This window comes from Idiotropiscis lumnitzeri, chromosome 6 (genome assembly GCF_059441095.1).
Source record: "Idiotropiscis lumnitzeri isolate Australia: NSW breed Sydney's pygmy pipehorse chromosome 6, RoL_Ilum_1.0, whole genome shotgun sequence".
Classification (NCBI taxonomy): Eukaryota; Metazoa; Chordata; class Actinopteri; order Syngnathiformes; family Syngnathidae; genus Idiotropiscis; species Idiotropiscis lumnitzeri.
Window position 1 is genome coordinate 22,578,509 of NC_142396.1, and position 17,468 is coordinate 22,595,976.

The 17,468-nt window shown below is 47.9% G+C and overlaps 1 protein-coding gene across 2 annotated transcripts in view; it reads right to left on the reverse strand.

The window, feature by feature from the left end:
* The window catches only part of LOC148335920 (vacuolar protein sorting-associated protein 4A), a 173,045-nt gene that overhangs the window by 31,692 nt on the left and 123,885 nt on the right, over positions 1-17,468 (reverse strand). For both annotated transcript variants that reach the window (XM_088298435.1, XM_088298433.1), the window contains exon 10: positions 16,701-16,841. In XM_088298435.1, the coding sequence (XP_088154561.1) occupies positions 16,701-16,841 (141 nt within the window). The remainder of the gene's footprint in view (positions 1-16,700; positions 16,842-17,468) is intronic.

The window sequence follows — 17,468 nt, forward strand, 5'->3', positions numbered from 1 at the left end:
CTTAAGTGTGGGGGAGACGGGTCCTGACTGTTGTTTGTGCTCATGCACCAAACAGCAGTTCAGATTACCCACTCTTTTGGGAGTCTCTGGACGGTGTGCTGGAGAGCGCTCCACCTGGAAACTCCCACGATCTGCTGGGGGACTTCAATGCTCCCGTGGGTAATGACAATGAGACCTGGAAGGGCGTGATTGGGATAATCGGCCCCAACAATCTGAACCCGGGTGGTGTTCCGTTACTGGACTTCTGTGATCGTCATGGATTGTCCATAACGAACACCATGTTCAAACATTAGGGCATCCATATATGTACTCCAGGACACCCTAGGCCTCAGTTCCATGATCGACTTTGTAGTCGTATCATCGGATTTGCGGCCGCATGTTTTGGACACTTGGGTGAAGAGAGTGGCGGAGCTGAAAACTGATCACCACGTGGTGGTGAGTTTGCTCTGATGGATTGTGGAGGCAGCCAATCGAAGCTGTGGATGTAAGGTGGTAGGTGCCTGTCGGCAACCCCCGAACCTGCTGATGTACACCGGCGGTAAGGGATGCTGTCAGGCTGAAGAAGGAGTCCTATCAGGCTTTCACTGGTCTGTGGGACTCCAGAGGCAGCTGACAGGAACCGACTGGCCAAGCAGAATACGGCTTCGGTGGTTGCTGATGCAAAAACCCGGGCGTGGGAGGAGTTTAGTGAGGCCATGGAAAACTTCCAGACGGCTTCGAGGAATTTCTGGTCGACCATCCAGCGTCTCAGGAGAGGGAATCAGTGCACCAATAACACTGTTTATAGTGGATATGGGGTGCTGCTGACCTCGACTCGGGACGTTGTGAGTCAGTGGGGAGAATACTTCAAAGACCTCCTCAATTCCAATGACACTTCTTCCATTGAGGAAGCAGAGTCTGAAGACTCCGTGGTGGACTCACCTATCTCTGGGGCTTAAGTAACAGATGTGGTTAACAAGCTCCTCTGTGGCAATGCCTCGGAGGTTGGATCAGATCCGCCGGGGATCCTAAATGCTCTGGATGTTGTGGGGCTGTCATGGTTGACACGCCTCTACAACATTGCGCGGATATCTGGGACAGTCCCTCTGGATTGGCAGACCGGGGTGGTCGCCCCCCTCTGTAAGAAGGGCCACCGGAGGTTGTGTACCAATGTCAGAGGAATTACACTCCTCCGGCTCCCTCGTAAAGTCAATTCAGGAGTACTGGAGAGGAGGGTCCGTCTGGAGGTCGAATCTCAGATCCAGGAGGAGCAGTGTGGTTTTCGTCCTGGCCGTGGAACATTGGAGCAGCTCTACACTTTCTACTGGATCCTCGAGTTCGGCCAACCAGTCTACATGTGTTTTGTGGACTTGGAGAAGGCAATCGACCGTGTCCCTCAGGGAGTTCTGTGGAGCGTGCTTCGGGAGTACGGAGTACCAAGCCCACTAATACAGGGGTTTTGGTCCCTGTACCACCGATGTCAGAGTTTGGTCTGCAACCGTAAGTTGGATTTGTTTCCAGTGAGGGTCAGACTCTGCCAAGGCTGCCCTTTGTCACAGATTCTGTTCATAAGTTTTATGGACAGAATTTCTAGGTGCAGTCGAGGCAATGGTCTCTTTGTGGCCTCAGTATTGCATCTCCGCTTTTTGCAGACGATGTGGGACTGTTGGCTTCTTCAAGCCGTGATCTCCAACTCTCACTGGAGCGGTTCACAGCCAAGTGTGATGCTGTTGCGATGAAGAGCAGCACCTCCAAATCTGAGACCATGGTCCTCTGTCGGAATAGGGTGGAGTGCCCTCTCCGGGTCGGGGACGAGATCCTTCCCCAAGTGGAGGAGTTCAAGTATCTTGGCGTCTTGTTCAAGAGTGAGGGGAGGATAGAGCGAGAGATGGACATGTGGTTCGGTGCAGCGTCTGCTGTGATGCGGACACTGTATCGGTCTGTCGTGGTGAAGAGGGAGCTGAGCCAAAAGGCAAAGCTCTCGATTTACCAGTCAATCTACTCTAGCCTCACTATGGTCACGAGCTATGGGTCCTGATCGAAAGAACAGGATCCCGGATACAAGCGTCCGAAATTAGTTTCCTCTGCAGCTTCTGCTCTCCCTTTGAGATAAGGTGAGAAACTCGGCCATCCGGGAGGGACTCAGATTCGAGCGGCTGCTGCTCCACGTTGAGAGGAGCCAGATTAGGTGGCTTGGGCATCTGATTAGGATGCCTGCTGGACGCCTCCTTGGTGAGGTGTTCCATGCAGGTCCCACCGGCAGAAGGCCCCGAGGACAACCCAGGACACGCCGGAGAGACTATGTCTTCCGGCTGGCCTGGGAATGCCTGGGAATCCCTCCGGAAGAGCTGGAAGACGTGGCTGGGAGAGGGAAGTCTGGGTTTCCCTGCTGAAGCTGCTGCCTCCGCGACCTGACCCCGGATAAGCGGCAGAAAATGGATGGATGGATGGATATCCCGCAACGATACCAGTGCTGGGGCACACTAGGCCACCCCAGGTATCCAACCAAAGTACTTTCATTAAAAGCTGATGTGGCATTTCCAAATAAGAGGTCGAATAAATCTAAAAATATTACCTTTACACCGATTTCGAAAAATCATTAAAAACTATTCGTTATCCCACAAACAGACTACTGCTGGGGCACACTAGGCCACTCCAGTTATCCAACCAAAGTACTTTCATCAAAACCCTGAGACCTGATTTTGGAAAATCATTAAAAATTAAGTTTTCGTTATCCCTCAACCAGACTAGTGCTAGAGCACAGTAGGCCACAGTAGGTGTCGAACCAAAGTACTTTGAATGAAATCTGATGTGGCATTTCAAAATAAAAGGGCAATGAAATAAAGACGGTTGTTGTTTATGACTGCAGTTTCACGGACATCACTGACCTCTTGTAGGTTGCTGAGCACGGGTGTCATGGTTCTGACATTACAGCACCCCAGACGTAATGCTGGAATCTTCTGTCGGTTCTTTGTGTTGCTCGGTGCGTGAATTTACAGCCTGCTTGTTGGGGTAAATCCCTCAGCTCCATGCATCCAATGAAGCAGGTAAGCTGTGGCACCTTATTGGCTGGAGGCTGCCCAGCTTGAGGCGGGCGGTAGCTGTCCAATGAGACCAAACATCTCTCCCACCATCGGAGGTAGCCCCTGGCGCCCATACTCGACGCCAATTGAGACGGACTTATAACTGGTAACTGCTAAACTCCCGTGTTGTGTTGCCACCGGTCGGTGGAGCTGGACTTTCCTTTCCAGTGCGCAAGAAGCCTAGGCAAGTTGTTATGGAATTTTTGAGTACCCAGGCAGCAGGGCTCCCCTCTCTGCCTTTCTGTTGTTACCCAAAAGAGCGGAAAACCGCTACGTTTGGCTGCAGGTTGACTGCAGGAGTTGCCAGAACACCGCTTTGTTGCAAGCGTCTGCCAAACGGAGTCCAAGCTGGGTTTTCTGTCGGTGTTTGCTCCCTAAGCCTTTTCGGTCCATACGATGCCCACAAGGCAGCAGAGGGAAAGCGGGGGTGGTGTTGTTTGACCCATGGCTGCGACAATGGTTAGCGGACGCCAGGTCATGTCCACGGCATACATACACGCCAGAGGGCCTGCACGTCGCAACCTAGGAGCCCACTGTTGCTCCCTGATCCGCTGCACTTTAGCCTGGGACCACAAGGTGCCCAGTTTCCGTGTGTGGCCATGTGGAGGCATGCAGGAGTCTTGACGGTAGAGAGGCTATGTACCGGTTGAGGAGGCTTATACGCTCTGCTCCTCTTTTCACCCCCAGAAGCAGGGGCTAGCCGGCGGCAGTAGCTGAAAGCACAAATAAACATGCAGCATGCGACATGTGCTAGCTACATGCACTGGCTACGAGCACTACTACTCCAACACTACTGCACATTGCTTCACACTGCCCTGTGTGCAAGTACTCCACACACAAATTAAAACAATAAAAATTAAAAATTTGGTTTTCGTTATCCCATCAAGCTCTGACTACCAGTAGTTTCCAAGGAACATATCTGTACAAAAGTGTGACCTCCAGGTCTGGACTGGTTATAGGAGATCACCACAAAGTAGGTTTTGCCCTGCCCGTAGGAATTTTTGTGTATGTGTCAGTGGATACCAGAATGCTTTTTTTATTAGAATTAGAAATCCCTTTATTGTCATTGTACTCAAGTGTGCAACGAGATTAGAGGGCTCCCCTCTCCAGTGCAATACAACAATAATACAGACAAATATATAAATTAGATAAATAAATAAGAGAGTGCAATTGAATTTAGTACTGAATAGTGTATATAAAAACACATCACAATGCTGTTCTGCAAGGTAAGGGTGTTCTCGTGTGTGTGTGAGAGTTCAGAATGGAGATGGCTCTCGGAAAGAAACTGTTTCTCAGTCTATTGGTCCTCGATTTGATGCATCTGTAGCGCCTGCCAGAGGGCATCAGGTCGAACAGGTGTGAGTTTGGGTGGGTATTGTCTTTGACGATGTTGAGAGCCCTTCTGAGGCACCGGGCGGTGTAGATGTCCGACAGTGAGGGGAGAGGGCAGCCAATAATCCTTTGCGCTGTTTTGACTGTCCTCTGGAGCCTCACTCTGTCCGCCTCAGTGCAGCCGCTGTACCAGGTGGAGACACAGTACGTCAGCAGGCTCTCGATGGACGAGTGGTAGAAGGCTAGCAGCAGCTTCCTGTCCAGGTTGAATTTCCTGAGGACTCTCAGGAAGTGCAGACGCTGGCGGACCTTCTTTACCACTGCTGTGGTGTTGTGAGTCCAAGAAAGGTCATCGGAGATCTGTACTCCCAGGAACTTGAACGTGTGGGCTCAGCACGCATCCTTGAGGGGAACCGGTGCTCAGCATGCGGGTGGAGGACGTGTAGGGGCCGAGCAACACAGTCTGGGGCTGTTGGTCAGAAAGTCCTTAATCCAGATGCGTGTGAGGGCAGGGAGGCCGAGAATGTCCAGTTTGGCGACGAGGATGTCTGGGATGATCGTGTTGAATGCTGAGCTGTAGTCCACAAAGAGCATCCTTGCATAGCTCTGCTGTTGTTCCAGGTGGCCCAGCATAACATGCAGAGCAGTGTCGATGGCGTCCTCAGTGGATCTGTTAGCCCGGTATGCAAACTGGTAGGGGTCCAGAGTGGGAGGAAGGCAGTCCCTGATGTGCTGGAGAACCAGCCTCTCGAAGCACTTCATGATGACTGGTGTGAGAGCAACAGGACGGTAGTCATTCAGGTGGACGGCTGGTGACTTTTTGGGGACAGGAATAATGGTGGAAGTTTTCAAGCAGGAGGGGATGACTGCTTGAGCCAGGGAGCGGTTGAAGATCCTGCAGAAAACATGTGCCAGTTGGTGGGCACATGCTCTGAGGACCTTGCCTGGAATTCCGTCGGGTCCAGTAGGTTCTAGGTGAGGGTCCAGGCAAAGGAGAGCTCGCAAAGACCCCTTTTGAAGAACAAACTCAATGAAACTTCTTTTCCCTTGCCAGGACGTGGAGCCAGACCTGGAGGTGGGGCTCTGGCAGACTCCCGAAAAGGCAACATGGGTCCCCTTCCCATGGGCTTACCACTTGTGGGAAGGGCCAAAGGGGTTGGGTGCTATGTGAGCTGGGCAGCGGCAAGAGGCAGGGAACTTGGCACTCTGATACCCGGCTACAGAAACTAGCTCTTGTGACATGGAATGTCACCTCTCTGGCAGGGAAGGAGCCTGAGCTGGTGTGTGAGGTAGAGAAGTTCCGACTAGACATAGTCGGGCTCACCTCCACACACAGCCTGGGCTCTGGTACCAGTCCTTTTGAAAGGGGTTGGATACTCTTCCACTTTGGAGTTGTACAAGGTGAGAGACACTGAGCAGGTGTGGGTCTTCTTATTTCCCCCCCGGCTTGGCGCCTGTACATTGGGGTTCACCCCGGGGGATGAAAGGGTTGCCTCCCTCCGCCTTAAGGTGGGGGGATGGGTCCTGACTGTTGTTTGTGCTTGTGCACCAAACAGCAGTTCAGAGTATCCACCCTTTTTGGAGTCTTTGGAGGGTGTGCTGGAGAGCGCTCCACCTGGAAACTCCCACGATCTGCTGGGGGACTTCAATGCTCCCGTGGGTAATGACAATGAGACCTGGAAGGGCGTGATTGGGATAATCGGCCCCAACAATCTGAACCCGAGTAGTGTTCTGTTACTGAACTTTTGTGCTCATCATGGATTGTCCATAACAAACACAATGTTCAAACATAAGCGCGTCCATATATGCGCTCGACACCAGGACACCCTAGGCCTCAGTTCGATGATCAACTTTGTAATTGTGTCATCGGATTCTCGGCCGCATGTTTTGGACACTCGGGTGAAGAGAGGGGCGGAGCTGTCAACTGATCACCACCTGGTGGTGAGTTTGCCCTGATGGTGGGGGAAGATGCCGGTCCGACCCGGCAGACCCAAATGTATTGTGAGCGTCTGCTGGGAACGCTTGGCAGAATCCCCTGTCAGAAAGAGTTTCAACTCCCACCTCCGGCAGAACTTTGCCCACAGTGAGACCTGGAAGGGCGTGATTGGGAGGAACAGTCCCCCCAATCTGAACCCGAGTGGTGTTCTATTACTGGACTTCTGTGCTTGTCATGGATTGTCCATAACGAACACCATGTTCAAACATAAGGGTGTCAATATGTGCAATTGGCACCAGGACACCGAATCCCCTGATACGGGCAGTTCGGTTCCTGTTCCACCGATGTCAGAGTTTGGTCCGCATTGCCGGCAGTAAGTCGCTGCCCTTTGTCACCGATTCTGTTCATAACTTTTATGGACAGAATTTTTAGGCGCAGCTAAGGTAACGAGGGGATCCGGGTTGGTGGCCTCAGTATTGCATCCCTGCTTTTTGCAGATGATGTGGTACTGTTGGCTGCTTCAAGCCGTGATCTCCAACTCTCACTGGAGCGGTTCGCAGCAGAGTGTGAAGCGGTTGGGATGAATCAGAATGATCAGCATCTCCAAATATGAGACCATAGTTTTCAGTCGGAAAAGGGTGGAGTGCCCTCTCCAGGTCAGGGGAAGAGATCCTGCCCCAAGATGAGGTGTTCAAGACTCTTGGGATCTTGTTCACGAGTGAGGGGAGGCTGGAGCGTGAGATTGACAGGCGGATCGGTGCAGTGTCTGCTGTGATGCGGACGCTCTATCGGTCTGTCGTGGTGAAGAAGGACCTGAGCCAAAAGGCGACGCCCTCAATTCACCTACATTCCTAGCCTCACCTATGGTTACGAGCTGTGGGTCGTGACCGAAAGAACAAGATCTCGGATACCAGCGGCCGAAACTAGTTTTCTCCGCAGGGTGTCTGGGCTTTCCCTTCGAGATAGGGTGAGAAGCTAGGTCATCCGAGAGGGACTCAGAGTCGACCTGCTGCTTCTCCGCGTTGAGAAGAGCCAGATGAGGTGGCTCGGGCATCTGATTAGGATGCCTCCTGTATGTCTCCCTGGTGAGGTGTTCCAGGCATATCCCACCGGCAGAGGCCCCGAGGACGACCCAGGACACGCTGGAGAGACTATGTCTTCCGGCTGGCCTGGGAATGCCTGGGGATCCCTCCGGAAGAGCTAGAAGACGAGGCTGGGGAGAGGGAAGTCTGGGCTTCCCTGGTGAAGCTGCTGCCGCCGCAAACCGACCCCGGATAAGCGGCGGATAATGGATGGATGGATGTTGTTGATGAATACTTGAAAAACACGCAAAGAACTGAAGCCGCAAAAAGTGTAGCACAAAGAGGCGAGGCGTTGGAATTTAGTCACCAAGCAAATGCGAATTACGGAGGAATAAACAATTCACAAAATGTACTCAATGCGTGTTCGTTTTTATATTCACAAAGATTAATGTTCAAATAAAGACTCAACAACTGATCCAAATTTAGTCCGAAAGTCTCTTTAATTTTCTGGAGTTTAGGAAATAGTTGAAGTCAGATATCTGGGCTTTTTTATCCTTGCAAGGATCCACACTCAAGATGAATGCAGTCAAGAAAAAAGCAGCACTACAATGTAGCCCTCACAATATATACACATTTTTCTATCAGAGGTCATGTTGGTTGAAACCGTTCTTCCGCTCCTTCCGTCGCACGGGTCCAAGGCCAGGCACCATGATTGATCCCCATCTGGTTCCAATCCTTCTTCCAAGGCTTGCATCCTACAATCTTGTTTGGTGTGGTTGTTCATATGTTCAGATCTCAAATTGTCGTGTCTTTATGTGTGGTTGTCGCGATCGGGCACTTGTGACCCCTGTTGTGCAGGGCTTGTGTCCAATTCATTGCATCTTTGGCTGCACTGGGTATGTGGCAGATGTGCTTTATCATATTCATGCGTCTTTGGCAAAATATGAAAGTTTGTCACTTGTTCATGGAGACTGACTATGTGTGTGCGTGGAGCAAATGTGGAGTGCAGATTATGAGCAATCTTCAGAAATCAACACTTTAAAATAAGTAATATATGAATAAAATATGCAAGAATAATATAAAACCAGTAAACACAACCACTTGTCATGACTGTGCATGGTACTTTAAGTTTTATTTGACAAATGCTTTTTTTTTAAATAAACGCAGCAAATATGAACCTGCTATTGTTAATGATCGACATTTTATCATATAAACGCTTAAGATAATGCCACTAACAATATAATCCTTCATCGGGAAAACTGTAATTTACAGTGATTTTTTTTAAAAATGGTCAACGGTTTCAGCATCTTAGTTTTGTTTGTTTGGTTTTTATGCAACACCAAATCTGAAGAAAAGATTTATTTGGCCTTTTATTTTGAAATGCCACATCAGCTTTGAATGAAAGTACTTTGGTTGGATAGCTGGGGTGGCCTGGTGTGCCCCAGCACTGGTCTTGGTTGAGGGATAACAAAAACCTAATTTTGAATGATTTTTCGAAATCAGGTGTAAAGGTTATGTTTTGAGATTTCATTGGCCTTTTATTTTGAAATACCACATCAGATTTTGATGAAAGTACTTTGGTTGGATAATGGAAATTGTCCTGTTCATATTTAACAGTAGTCTGTTTGAGGGATATCCATCCGTCCATTATCTGTACCACTTCTCCTCACTAAGGTCGCGGGGGGTGCTGAAGCCTATCCCAGCTATCTTCGGGCAGTAGGCGCCCTGAACTGGTTGTCAGGCAATCGCAGGGCACACATAGACGAACAACCATCCGCGCTGACACTCATACCTAGAGGCAATTTTGAGTGTCCAATCAACCTGTCATACCCGGCCGGAGGAAACCCACGCAGGCACGGGGAGAACATGCAAACTCCACACAGGAAGGCCGGAGCCGTGATTAAACACACGACCTCCGCATTGTGAGGCCATCGTGCCGCCCGATTGAGGGATAATAAAAACTTAATTTTTAATGATTTTTCTAAATCAGGTGTAAAGGACAACTTTTGAGATTTCTTACGCCTTTTATTTTGAAATGCCACATCAGATTTCATTCAAAGTACTTTGGTTGGATACCTGGGGTGGCTTAATGTGCCCCAGCAGTAGTCTGGTTGTGTGTTAACGAAAACTGAATTAATAATGATTTTTCAAAATCGGGTGTGAGGGTAAAAAGTTGAGATTTCGTTGGCCTTTTAAAATGCCACATAAGATTTTAAGGAAAGTACTTTGTTAGATAATGAAAATTGTCCTGTTCATGTTGACAAAAAAGTCAGATACTTGTCACAGGGTTGAAAAAGAAATTAGGGTTAGGGTTAGGGTTAGGGGAAATGATCTTCAGTACGTAGTGTAAGTTCTACTGTCTCAGTACCCTGCTGAGTGTGTGTGCACGCGCGTCTGTGTGTGCGTGTGTGGGCGTGCGCCTGCATGTGCATGTGTGTGTGCATGTGCGGGTCTGCGTGCGCATGTGTGTGTGGGGGCGTGTGTGTGGGGGTGTGTGTGCGCGTGCATGCATGCGTTATTGTAAATCATTTCAAGTATGGTGTACCAGAATCACCCAGCATTGGTCACCAATCTCAATCGGCTGTCCATCTTAAACCAGCCTCAGACTCCACCTCGTTGCCAGATAGTGAATACAGTGAACCCTCGGTTATCGCGGTTAATGGGGACCGAGACCACCCGCGAAAACTGAAAATCCGCAAAGTAGCGGCGCACCTTCAAAAATGCTTAAAAAAAAAAATAATATATATATATATATATATATATATGTTCTGTTTTCAATTTGTAGTTAATTTAAATCTAGTTATTGCATTCAAGTTGCTGTGAAGTGTAACGTTAAATATCTTTCTAAATGTTTTTTGTACAACGTAACTTTCGTTATGAAGCAGCGTAGTTCGTAACCGGAAATAACGTCATCAACTCGGATGTACGCGGAAGCAGGAAGTAAAATAACAGATTGTCAACAAGAGAAAAATGTGATGATATTGAAATCAAATCGAGCACAATCTGCATACATCTTATGCCTTTGGTAGCATCGTGGGTACGTACAAGTTTGTGTAATTAACAATGTACAATTCTGTGGCGCTTTTGTGTTAAAAGATGTTAATTCGGCAAGGTGTATAAAAGTGCAAAGATTCATGCTAGCACTCGCTAGTTGCGTTAGCACAATGTCTCGTTACTATGGCAGTTAATGTAATGTTAGCTCATTTAGTTCATTTATTTGCGAATGCAAAGTAAGTCATATTGACGAATTTTGTCTTCTTTATTTTATTCTGACTTGAAGGTAATGTTGTTTCATACTGTTTGTTACAGTTTCACCTTTTTTCTGCACTATTAAACCTGTGGACTCAAGAGTAACGTCTTCAGAGTCGTGGTGTAGAAGATGAGTTTAGCTGACTGTCCAACAAGGCTGAGACAGTACAGTGAAACCACGGCTTCCTCTCGGGCAAGATAACGTGGACATGCTGGTCGGAACAAATCATCACATTAATAAGGAGGTTAACAAATCCGTATCCTACGAACCGCCTGAAGTCAGAAGGAGAAAATAAGGACAAGTAGCCATGTCAAAGACACATTCACATGCTTCGTCTGTGCACTCATCAACATCCTCTGCAGCAGCTAAAGCGAGAGCAAAAGCAGAAGCTGCGAAGGCACGCCTTTACTATGCTGAGGAGGAAATAAACCTGAAACTAGAAAAAGCTAAATTGGAAGCATCTATGCAAATGCTTGAATACAAGAAATAAACTGCAGCAGCCGTTGCGGAAGCAGAAGCCCTGGAAGCTGCCGTTGAAACCATGAGCGAACAACGCAGTCATATGCTTGTGTTAGATTCTACTCCCTTAACAGCCACGCAACGCACTCAGGAGTATGCTGCTGAACAAACCAAAGCTTTGGAAACAAAACACCAGCCAAATGGAGAGGATGTTTCATTAACGCCGCACAATATCTCCCAACATGTTCAACCTTGTAAGGATGAATGCCTTCGTGAGCCCAGACAAGTGAAGTTTGACCAAAATCGTGCATCGTCCCTATTCTATCCCTTGTCTCCTAATTCCAATCACAACAACTCCAATGCAAATTAATTTGTGAGATATCTTGCACGTCGTGAATTGGTGTCTAGCGGCTTACTTCAGTTTAATGACAAGCCACAGAATTACAGAGCCTGGAAACGCTCATTTCACTCTGCAACCAGTTGCCTAAATTTAACAGCAAGTGAGGAAATCGATCTTCTTTTAAAGTGGCTTGGTGAGGAATCAAAGGAGCATGCTGAACAAATAAGAGCAATTCATGTCAATAACCCAGAAGCAGGCCTAGACATGTTATGGACAAGACTCGAACGAATTTATGGTTCAACGGAAGCAATTGAAGATGCTTTCTTCAAACGCATTGACACCTTTCCAAAGATAGGGAATCGGGAATACGCCATGTTAACAAAGTTAAGCGATCTTCTAATGGAACTACTCTCAGCTAAGGATGAAGGAGTCCTACCCGGTCTGTCCTTTCTCGACACAGCAAGAGGAGTTAACCCAATAGCGCAGAAGCTTCCCTTTCGTCTACAAGAGAAGTGGGCTTCAGTTGGTGCATCGTATAAACGACGAGAGAATGTGCATTATCCACCATTCAGTTTATTTGTAGATTTCGTCCATCAAGAAGCAAGCATTACTAATGATCCAAGCTTCAGCTTTCTCACTCAGACAGACGATGTAACTAAGGCTGAAAAAGCAACATGGCAGACAAAAAAGCATCAGGGAATCTCAGCTTGCAAAACAGAGATAAAACCCAATACGGATTCTGACTTGACAGAATCTCCAACGAGTATAGAGTAACGTCTTCAGGGTCGTGGTGTAGAAGATGAGTTTAGCTGACTGTCCAAACAAGGCTGAGACAGTACAATATATATAGGTAGAGAGAGAGAGAGTGAAATTCATGTTATAACAAAAAAAAAAAAATTATTATTAAAACTTATTTTTTTATTCCCCAGCCATTATTTTTGTATTTATTCAATTACTTCTTTTTGTATTTATTTAATTACTTCGACTTTTACCTGCTGGTACGCCGTCCGGTGTGCCCTGTGAATGTTATGATCCTCCAGCAGAGCTGGAGGATTGAGCAGGACTCTCCAAACGCAGACACGGGAAAAAACGTGGTGATACAAAGATATTTATTATAATCACAATATAGTCAGTGTAATCAGCGCGTCTCGCAGCAGCTGACGGCATGGCGCGAGACGATCGCTGGAGGAACGCCCACACAGCTGAAAAAACAAAAACACACGCGGCATGACAGGCACGGATCATGACAGTGAAATGAAAGGTGGCATTCTTCATTTATTTATTTATTCATTCATAACTGACAGCCTCGCGCCCCGCCCGTGCCTCGGGCGGAAGGTGCTCCTATTCGGCTTAACTGTGACACACGCCCGCCCTCCTCCTGCGGAGCTTCCATTCGGTTAAACTTAGGGGCCGCTTGGAACCGCCCGTGCCCGGGGAAGGTGCTCCTCTTCGGCTTACTGTGACGCGAGCATGCCCTCCTCCTGCGGAGCTTCCATTCGGTTAAACTTAGGGGCCGCTTGGAACCGCCCGTGCCCGGGGAAGGTGCTCCTCTACGGTTTAACTGCCACGCACGCCAGCCGGAGCTCTGGTACGGTCCGAACCGCGCGAAACGTCGCCACCAATCGTGTCCGGGGGAACGTGCTCTTCTTCGTCTACTCTCTTCTTCGTCCACTCTCCTCTTCGGCGCACGCCGGCCGTCTAACCGCTTCAGCGCCCCCTCGTGCCGCTCGGCGAAACTACAATGCCCCCGAATATTTTTTAGACCCGCGAAGCACTGAAGCCGCGAAACGTGAAGCGCGAAGTAGCGAGGGTTCACTGTACTCTTAGATGAGTCTGTACACCCAGTCACTATACAGTATATTATGCTGGAGACCTTTTTGAATATTTAGCCTGACTTGTTTTTTGCTGTTTCCAGCATTTCACCTTGCCCATGAAACTATAAATTTGCTCGCCTCCCAGTCACTATACAGTATATTTTGCTGGAGACCTTTTTGAATATTTAGCCTGACTTGTTTTTTGCTGTTTCCAGCATTTCACCTTGCCCATGAAACTACACATTTGCTCGCCTCTAGATCAACATGTCTCAGATCCGAGTTGCTGGCCAGCAAGCAACCCAAATGTGGCTACTCTGTCTTAGTTCCAACTCTGTCCTGTTCAACTTACCTCATTCACTTACGGAGACAAATCAATTTGTCAAGCAAAACATTCACACCCACAGTCGATGATGAACAAATTCGTCAAACTTTTTTTTTCAGGATGGGTGAGACAAAGTCTGGGCCACCTTCCCTAAAAGTTTCCAAAGTTTTCAAAGGTTAGAGGCAATTTTTTTCACACAAATGGGTGGCAGCACCGCGGTGGATGAGTCAAAAACAGTCAAGGAGCGGTGGAGAGGGGCTCGAAGAAGGAGGAGCTATACCATAGGACAGAATTACAGATGACTGACCCTTGAGCAGAGTATAGTGGAGCTAAACAGAACCCAAAGATGTCGTCATCCTTGATAATGAATTGAAATCTGTGTGACGACATCATAGTTCACGACAGCATGGCAACATTTGGAAGTGGGAATCATCTATCGATTGGCTTTCACCCTGGGCATGGAGGTTCTCATCCGGGCCTCGCGATGGGTGGTTGGTGGACAGCTTTTATGACTTGGTCAGAGGCACCCTCCGATCAGGGCCTATGGATGACCTCACAACGCTCACTGCAACCAAGGCCTGCACTACATGGCTGCTAAGAAAGCTCCAGGAAAACATAGGGCTGGCTCACATGAAGATCAAGCCGAGCAAATCCAGAAGGATCTTAATCATCAAGGGGAAGCTGTCAGACCACCGCTTCCACATGGCAAAGAACCCATTCCAACGGTACGAGAGAAGCCTGTGAAGAGCCTTGGTCGCTGGTATGATGGCTCCCTCAAAGACAAGGAGCAAGTGGAAGAGCTCAGAAGAGCTCCAGCAGCCTGGAGAACATTGACATAACCCAACTCCCCGGCAAGCTGAAGCTCTGGTGCATGCAGTATGGACTCCTGTGGCAACTAACCCTGTATGATGTACTGCTCTAAAAGGTAGAAAAGCTGGAAAGAATGGTTAGCTCCTTATGAGAGGACGTGGCTTGGCCTTCCCAGGTGCCTCAGCAGTATTGGGCTTTATGGTCAAGGCATGTTACACCTGCTAATTTCCAGCCTGACAAAGGAGTACAAATGCGCCAAAATCAAACTGGGGAAGCTGCTACTGGACTTAAGTGATCCATTTGTAGCCCAGGCTGCCCCCACCCTAACCACTGGGAGGAAGGGGAACCTGCTGGATGCAACCGAACAAGTAAAGGCAACACTCAGAAACAAGGACATCGTGGGACGAATGTAAGAGGGGAGGAATGGTCTTGGTTTTGTTGCCAGTACAGGTCCATCAGGAAGAGGAAGGAAGAAGGTGTGCCCAAGCTGTGGTGCAGGCAAAGCAAGGGCAGTGGATGGCCTGGGAAGGAGTGGAGAAGTGAACAATTACCTGGAAAGAACTGTTGGAGATGGAGGCATTCATTGCAAATTTTACCATCAGAGCTGCATACGATGTCCTGCCTTCTCCCGCAAACCTCAACCAGTGGTATGTCGAAGACCCTAAGTGCCCAATATGCCCAACTATAGCAACAATGAAGCACATATTAGTGGGATGCAAGACCAGCCTCACTCAAGGCCCTTATAATTGGCATCCCAACCAGGCAAGTATCAAGGGTGAATGCATTTCCACCCTGTGCAGTTTGTTAGCAGCCACGACGGTTTGTTCGGGAGGGTGAGTCTAAAGCCTGTCTCACCACCATTCCATCCGACACCGGGCTGGACAAAGCACGGGACTGGAAGATGTCGCACTGACATACATGTCTAAGTTGATACAGTATAGTTGTACTGAAGGGTCTGTGATTTGTGCATGATTAAGAGGTCATGTTTGTTTAATATGTGGGAGTTTGTGCATTATAATTTCCCATATTTTGTTTTCTACCTTTAATTCACCTGTTTAAATAGGCACTCGTTTGTTTTGCAGAGATTTTCCTGTGATTGTGTTTTGCGAATGCCATGCGAGAGTGTACAGTGCACAGTATTACTACGTGCGTGGCGAGTTGGACAGCTTTTAGGAAATGAAGCAGTTGAGTGAGTTGCCACGGAGAAGTTTTAAGTGAGGCGTTGGTCGGTAAGATTCCAGCGAGCGAGTGAGAACAGTCCAGAGATAGTGAACACGCTTCGACAGGCAAATGCGCGTTCTCAGCACGGCAACCGGCCGAAACATTGAGCATGAGTTAGCAGGCTGGGCTAACTCACACGACGGAGACCGGAGGACACCCGAAGCCATTCGCGGTGTGTCGCAGTCAGCAGTGACGGACTGTGAGCATCAAATGGACTGGGCAGCGTCTTCCAGATCCACCGTCATCGCAGCAGTCAGCCACCCACGCTAGCGGACCTCCTCCCCGATGTTCGACAAGCAGGTGCACTCGCTCACTCGCCAGCGGAGGAGCAGTTTCTCCTCCTCACTTCCAGTAACCGCGACAACGTTGCCAGAACATTAGTTTATACTATTTTGGGTGCCCAACTAAATTTATGTTGCTATATTTGGTTATATTAAGTACATATTATTAAGCAATTGTTTGGTTGCAATAAATTGTATTAAGTGTTGAATCTGGTTTCCTCTTGCTCTCTCTACACCACAGTTGGATTTAGTTAATTCCTACGGAGTAATTTGGAACATTTAAGTAAGTAGTTAAGGCATCCGCAACACCCCTAGGCAAAACATACCGTCCTCCAAGCTTCGGCACAATAGTCAAATTTGAAAATTGTACTAAAATAAATTATTTTGCCATCAAAATCAATTTGTCATTGTTAGAATGTTGTAAAGAAGTAAAGAAATGGTTATATTTTGGAGATTGGATAAATAATATAAATATTAGTGTCAAAGTCAAAGTTCAGCTTGAAATGAATCTTTTCACAAAAAGCAAATATTCTCTGTTTTACAGTGAGAAAAGGGAAAAATGGTAAAACTTGGCTATGCTTCAACTGCTGATTACTAATGAACGGAAAACTTTCTTTTGGTGGTTTCCATGTTCAAATAGCTGTATGACACACTATTCTATGGGCCTTAACAGTTTATTTGGCTTATTGGAAAATGGCTGGCAGTGAACGAGTTAATACTCCATCAACTCAATCTGATTGTTCTCTCTCGTTTCTGTACATGAAGTGCCCCCCATGGCCAGAACCTTAACACAAAGCCTTTTTCACTGAGGTGACTTCTCTATTAATTCCGGAAATGTGTGCATAGCTCACCATGCAGACCACAGGCTCTAGCAACTTATCACTAGGCACATCCATCCAGGTCATCTCAAGGGCAGCAGGCTCACCAGGTGAGCAAGGCGTCAATAGGTCGTCCACCATGACCTGGTTGTTGATGCGAGACAGGCCGCGAATCTGCACGAGTGGAAACAGCAGTGGATGTAATTATGAAAGATAAATAGTCATAATAATACATTCATTCATATATCCATTATCTGTACCGCTACTCCTCACAGCCTATCCCAGCTGGCTTCAGGCAGTAGGCGGGTTACACCCTCAACTGGTTGCCAAACATTCGCAGGGCACAGATAGACGAACAACCACCCGCGCTCACACTCATACCTAGGGAAAATTTAGAGTGTCCAATCAACCTGTCATGCATGTTTTTTTTTTTTTGGAATGTGGGAGGAAACCGGAGTAGCCAGAAGAAACTGACTCAGGCATGGGGAGAACATGCAAACTCCACACAGGAAGGCCGCAGCCGGAATCGAACCCACAACCTCTGCACTGTGAGGCCATTGTGCTAATCAGTCGTCCACCGTGCCGCCTAATAACACATTCACACATGGACAAAATTGTTGGCACCCCAATGTTAATTATAAGTATAGGTTTCGCAGAAATAATTTGAATCAGATGAAAGTCAAAAACTAGAGCCCCGAGATCGAAGGAAGGGCTTTTGCAGCCCGGGCCACTTTAATGTACGGCAGGTTGGGATACTGGCATGTTATGGTCGAGGCATTTGAAAACAGCACGATAAACTTC